Source organism: Eumetopias jubatus, unplaced genomic scaffold, assembly GCF_037043125.1.
Source record: "Eumetopias jubatus isolate StellerSeaLion01/CBP00866 unplaced genomic scaffold, mEumJub1_p1.0 scaffold_1, whole genome shotgun sequence".
In the NCBI taxonomy this organism is placed as follows: Eukaryota; Metazoa; Chordata; class Mammalia; order Carnivora; family Otariidae; genus Eumetopias; species Eumetopias jubatus.
Genome location: NW_028274807.1, coordinates 119,521,664 through 119,527,663, shown reverse-complemented (window position 1 = coordinate 119,527,663; position 6,000 = coordinate 119,521,664). Strand labels below are relative to the sequence as shown.

The 6,000-nt window shown below is 53.7% G+C and overlaps 1 protein-coding gene across 1 annotated transcript in view; it reads left to right on the top strand.

The window, feature by feature from the left end:
- The first annotated feature begins 1,366 nt into the window (after nt 1-1,366).
- The window catches only part of SPSB4 (splA/ryanodine receptor domain and SOCS box containing 4), a 59,251-nt gene continuing 54,617 nt past the window's right edge, over nt 1,367-6,000 (top strand). Inside the window, exon 1 of the mRNA XM_028099031.1 lies at nt 1,367-2,060. Coding sequence (XP_027954832.1) covers nt 1,367-2,060 — 694 coding nt within the window. The remainder of the gene's footprint in view (nt 2,061-6,000) is intronic.

Genomic DNA, 6,000 nt, shown 5'->3' with positions numbered 1-6,000 from the left:
TTAGGCCAGAGGGAAGTGCACACGCCTGTGCTCTGGACTGGATGCAGGGCTCACCTCTCCATCTTTCCTCACATGCAGGGCTTTCCAAGCAGCTCAAGCACCCTGGGTTCTGGCTGGCCTCCTAGAGATGGTGGCCAAATCCTCCTGCCTGGAAACCAGGATCCTGCCTCAGAGGAGGTTGTCCAGGGTCAGTGTTGTTAACCAGTGTTTATGTGCCCAAAGAAAGAGCAGGCCCATCCAAAGGGAAGGGGTACTTGTGGGATGCCCAGAGGATAGAGCCAGAGAGGAAAACCTTGCCCACAGAGTCTCAGGCTTGGCCCTTTATATTGTCTCGCAGATTACCACACTACGCAGAGGGCATCATTTACCCCCCTTTTACAGATGAGGAAACCGGAGTCTAAGAGAGGCTAAGAGACCTTTCTTTGGACAAACAGCTTAGAGATGGAGACAGGGATTTGGATGCAGTTCTACCTGGTTCCAGAGCCTGGACACTAGCCCCCTTATCCCCCGCCTCCCACTCACCTTCCCATGGAGACTCCACCCCATCCTCAGGTGGTTGTCTTGTGTCCATGCTCATGTCCCTGGGTGATTTTGCGGGTTCCTCACTCTGTCCTCTTTCTTGAGGCTGGCTACACTTTAGAGACTATTTAAGCTCCCCAGGGAAGCCGGGGTGGGAACCAACGGGCCACACCCTATACTTCTGCATCCCTGTGTCCTTGGACCCGTGTCCCCTCAGCCTCGGCACAGGCCTTGTCCCTGGGACAAAATACACCTGGGTTCTTCTCCAGTCTCTGCGGTCTTGGGTCAATCACTTTACTCCTCTAGGCTCAGTCCTTATTTCTAAAATAAAATTGTCTGTGATTACTGGAAGAGTAGAACATGGACTCTGACGCCAGATGATCTCAATGTGAATCTGAGCTCAGCACCTTATTAGCTGTGGGACTTTAGCTAATTACTTAGCCTTTCTCTTTAGTTTGCTCAACTATAAAATGGGAATAATAATGTACATGTCTTACAGGGAGGACTTAAGGATTAAATGATAATGTAAACTGTTTGGAACAGTGTCTGGCATATGGAAAGTACTAGATTAATACCAGATATCGTTATATTACTTGATTGTTCTCATTAATGTACGCAAAGGACCCAGCCTCTAGAGGGGCATAAGTGGCTATTGATGCTGTTGTCATAACCGGTGCCCTTTGCTTTCTTCCAGGAGCTTGGGCCCCTGCCCCAGCCCGGCAGAGGCTGTGGAGGTATACGGTCCAGAAGTCTGGTACGCAGCCCGGCGGCCCATCCCTGGCTGTGGGGAGCGGAAGCTCCCACGAGGTAGCGGTGGCCTGCAACGGCCCCCTCCCGGCAGTGAACCATGGGCCAGAAGCTCTCCGGGAGCCTCAAGTCGGTGGAGGTGCGGGAGCCGGCGCTGCGGCCGGCCAAGCGGGAGCTGCAGGGGGCGGACCCGGGGCGGCCGGCGCGGCTGGACCAGCTGTTGGACATGCCCGCTGCGGGGCCCGCAGTGCAGCTGCGGCACGCGTGGAACCCCGAGGACCGCTCGCTCAATGTCTTCGTCAAGGATGACGACCGGCTCACCTTCCACCGGCACCCGGTGGCCCAGAGCACGGATGGCATCCGTGGCAAGGTGGGCCATGCCCGTGGCCTGCACGCCTGGCAGATCAACTGGCCGGCGCGGCAGCGTGGCACCCACGCCGTAGTTGGTGTGGCCACAGCTCGGGCTCCTCTGCACTCGGTGGGCTACACGGCACTGGTGGGCAGCGACGCCGAGTCGTGGGGCTGGGACCTGGGCCGCAGCCGCCTCTACCACGATGGGAAGAACAGGCCCGGAGTGGCCTACCCCGCCTTCCTGGGGCCCGAGGAGGCCTTCGCGTTGCCTGACTCGCTGCTCGTGGTGCTGGACATGGACGAGGGCACGCTCAGTTTCGTCGTGGATGGCCAGTACCTGGGCGTCGCCTTCCGTGGCCTCAAGGGTAAGAAGCTGTACCCGGTGGTGAGTGCCGTGTGGGGCCACTGCGAAGTCACCATGCGCTACATCAACGGCCTTGACCGTAAGTGCCCAGTCCGGGGGCGGGGGTGGGGGGGGAAGGGCCAGGGGTTCCAGAGGCTGCCTGTCACCGGAGGCATTGGGGAGGGCGGCGGGGAGCAGGGGAGGGCGGCGGGGAGCAGGGGAGGCCCCCCCCTCCATTGTCACTCGGGGTCGACCCTGCCGGGTAGAGGATGTGAACTCTGGGAATCTCTCATTTACTGGCTTGGTGGTCTTGCGCTGTGCCTCAGTTTTCCCACCTGCAAAAGTGGTACAAGGATAGTAATCTTGGTCAGGGCTGTTGTGAGGAGCAACTAAGATAATGTACGTGAAGTGCTTAGACCAGCGACTGGCACCTAATAAGGGCTTCCTGTGTTGATACTAATCATGAATCTTGCTGTCTGCATAAGGGTCATACAAGTTGATGTCTCCTGTGTGCCAGGCCTCAAGCTCACAGCAGGAGGAGGGTGACAGTAGAAGGCATAGTGCCTGCACTTGAATGCCGTGTACTCTGAGTTACTGATAAATAATAAGTAATGATAATAACAACTATCATTTGTTGACCGCCTACTGAAGGCAGGGACTGAACACCCAATTTCCAGCTCTCCCTGGTGAAGTCTGTTAAAAGGGGTCACCTGGCCCTCATCTCTAGCTGATTATTACCTCCTGGGAATGAGAGCCCGAAGTTGTAGAATCTTTTGCTTTTTTCCAAGAGGACCCAGGAATCTAGATTTGTGTGAAAGAGCCCCATTTTTGAAGTTGGCAGCTGCTGAAAACACCATGTGGGCAAACAAAACCCCCTTGCAGGCTGTAGACAAGCCCCCAGGCTACTGGGGGATGATCCCTGGCAGCTTTGAGGCCTCCTCTCATTTAACAGGCACCATCGTGCTGTGAGGCAGCTTAAAAATCATGGCAACAAAATTGGTTATGGCTTCAGGAGGGAGTCCCTCAGGGATGCAGGGTGGCCTCTGCCCAGAGCCATGCATGGCCACCAGCTGAGAGGAGCCTTGCGGGCTCATCCACACATGACACTTCCTGCCACGCCCCTGATGAAGCTCACAGAGGCAGGTGCTTACAGCCAGAATTCCAGTTTATTCATGTCAGATGAGAGCTATAATTGCCCCCATTTCAGAGAGAAAACAGAAGAGCAGAGCTACTGAGAACCAACGCCTACCCAGGTCTGTCAGCCTCCGAAGCCTATTCTTTTCCCATGCTCCCCCCGCTTCAGTTGAGAGACCGAGAGTACCACCCCAGAAAAGAAGTCAAGAACAAGATTTTACTCAAGTAAAATTTATATTTACCTCGAGCGTAGGGCAGGTTGGCTGTTTTCAAGGGTGGCGGGCCAGCAGAATGTGGCCAGTATGCTCATCTCTCTGACTGAGCCACCCAGGCACCCCAATGGTATGCTCATCTCTCTGGTGTAACAGGCGACGTTCTTCCTCAGATTTCATTTTCATGGTTGTTAGATGAAGATTGCCATTCATGGCAAAGTGTTGTTCTGTTTTCTCTGATTAACCAGTTAGATCTAGGAGCAGATGAGTTTGTCCTGAGAAGGGCTAGTTTAATCATCCTAGTGCCTTGTGGAGAATGTCTGGAACCCTCATAGACATGGGGGCGAGGCAAACCCCAGTACTGAGAAAACCAACAGCAACAACAAACACTCTTTTCAAGCAGAATTGGAAAATTTACTTGCCAGAATTTATCATGGCAGCAGAAGAGTGGACTTGGCATACAAGTCTTTGGAGTCTGACACGCCTTAGTGCCAACTGTATCACCACTGCTCAATGGTTTTGTGTCTCTGGTGAGTCATTCCAATGCCTTACAACTCATTTTGCTTATCAGTAAAATGGGACAGTATCAGGTCCCTTTCATAGCTGCTGTGAGATCGGTATGGTGGTACCAACTATATGGTGGCTGGCATTAATAGCCAGCAGGAGCTCCCTGAGCCAACATTTGGGCCCCCAAGATGCACTTCCTCTTGAGTATTGGTTCACACTCAGCTATTATCTGTTGCTTGGTTTTCAGGTACAAAGCTAAGGTGCTAAAGAGGCTGGCCAGTGGCTCCCCCAGGCATGTTAGGTTGAGGAGCAGTCAAGCCATGGTATCCTCCTTGGTGCAATGTTGGTGGGGAGCTGGGTGGGAAAGGACAGCTGTTCTTGGGGCATTTTGAGCTCTGGGATCCTTCAGGTGGCTGGAGAAGGTTGGTGTGGCTGAAACTTGGCCTATTCCACCCTCCTCCCCACTTGCAGTGATTTTTGAGTTTGGCTGAAGCTGGAATGCTCGTCAGGAGGCAAGGGAAGGACAAGATGTCACGTGAGGCAAGCCTGTAGCATCTGTCGTTCCGTGTCAGGATTGGCTTGTCTGCTGTGGCACTGGCCTATTCTCCAGATGGGAGTAATGTTCTCTATTATGGGCAGGATATGATGGCAGAGAGGGGGACCTCAGCTTTTCTGGGCTTTGAAAGGCCATGGTCAGCCTAGGACAAACCCTGACTGCAGAGTGGGCCATAGGACGTGCCACGGTGGAGTCTGATCGGGGCTGGTTGGGAGGGGACTGCATGATGCCTGTAGCCCGTGACCTGGGCTGATGTCCACCAGGGGCATCCCTGGGCACCGGGAAGGATTTGGCCCTAGGGAGTCCCTGGGCAGGGAAGGTGACCCAAGGTGGGGTTCTGTACATGAAAATTCTGAGCCAACATTGGTTGTGGACATGATGTCAAGTCTCCACACTCAGACCTGACAGGGATGTGGGGAAGCACCGTCAGAGACAGACTGCGGAACAGAAAGGCAGGGCTGCTCTCTGGGGTTGCTTCCCCAGAAGATCACTGGGGAGAGAAGTATGCCCAAGGCCCCTCACAAACCGTATTCGACTCTGGCCCCAGTGCTCACCAGAAGGCTGGGCACAAGGATGACCTCCTCTCTCTGAACCTCAGTGTTCTCCCTTGTAGAATGGGCATGATAAAGCTCCAGGCACAGAGCACACAGCCATTGGTGCTCACGGCTTTCATTAACTAGGCGAGCTGAGCCAGGTCCTGAGCTTCACCTATAGAATACACCAAAAGTGGCTTGAATAGAAGCTTCTCCTCTAATGTGATGGAAGCAAGTTGATGGATATCCTTTTCTCAGTGTTTGAATTTTTATGACTATGAAAGCAAGACTCAAAAAGGACTAACCGCATTTAACTGTGAACATGTGTTCGTTGGGGGTAGAGCTCCTAGAAGCATGTTTTCCTGTTGCAAATGCGTTCTTCAGCCATGGCATGGAGTAGAGCAGGTCTGCATCTCAGGGTTTACCGCAAAGAGCTGCAGGATGCCCAGGGGGGAGATTGGGCGAGCGGGCAAGCTGCCTCCGGATGACCAGGTCCACAGCCCAAGTGATAACAGCAATAATAACACACCACCCATACCTACCTCCTACGTACTGCTTAGTCTGCGCTGGCCTTCGTGCTAAGCATTTTACAAATTTTCACTCATTTAATCCTTGCAACTACTCTTTCAGCAAATGCCTGTATTATCTCATTTTACAGTGAAGACATTGAGGCACAGAGAGCTTGAGTCAGTTCCTCGAGGTCACACAGCTAGTAATGGGGGGAACCAGGATATTCAAAATGAGGCACACTGGCCCAATGGGCCCCTTGTGGAGATGTTTGCAGAGGGGGCAGGAAGGGAAGGAACAGGAGAGACTGCTCCACTGGGCTGGGTGGTCACGCAGCCAACTGGACCTTTCCTTCAGCAGTGGATCTGGGTGAGACCCTGAGATGCTGTTCTGGCCGATCTCCTCCCTCCAGCTTTCATCCCCAGCCCTCAAAGTTCTCGGCTCAGCACAGAGCTCCACGGGGTGTTCTGAAAAGTTAGCTGCATCAGGACAGCCCAGCAGTGTCTGTGAATCAGGCATGCTTTGGTCGCTAACAGGAGAATGTCACTAAAAATGTCCCAACCGCTGTGAGGTTTGGCCCCGCTGTTGTGA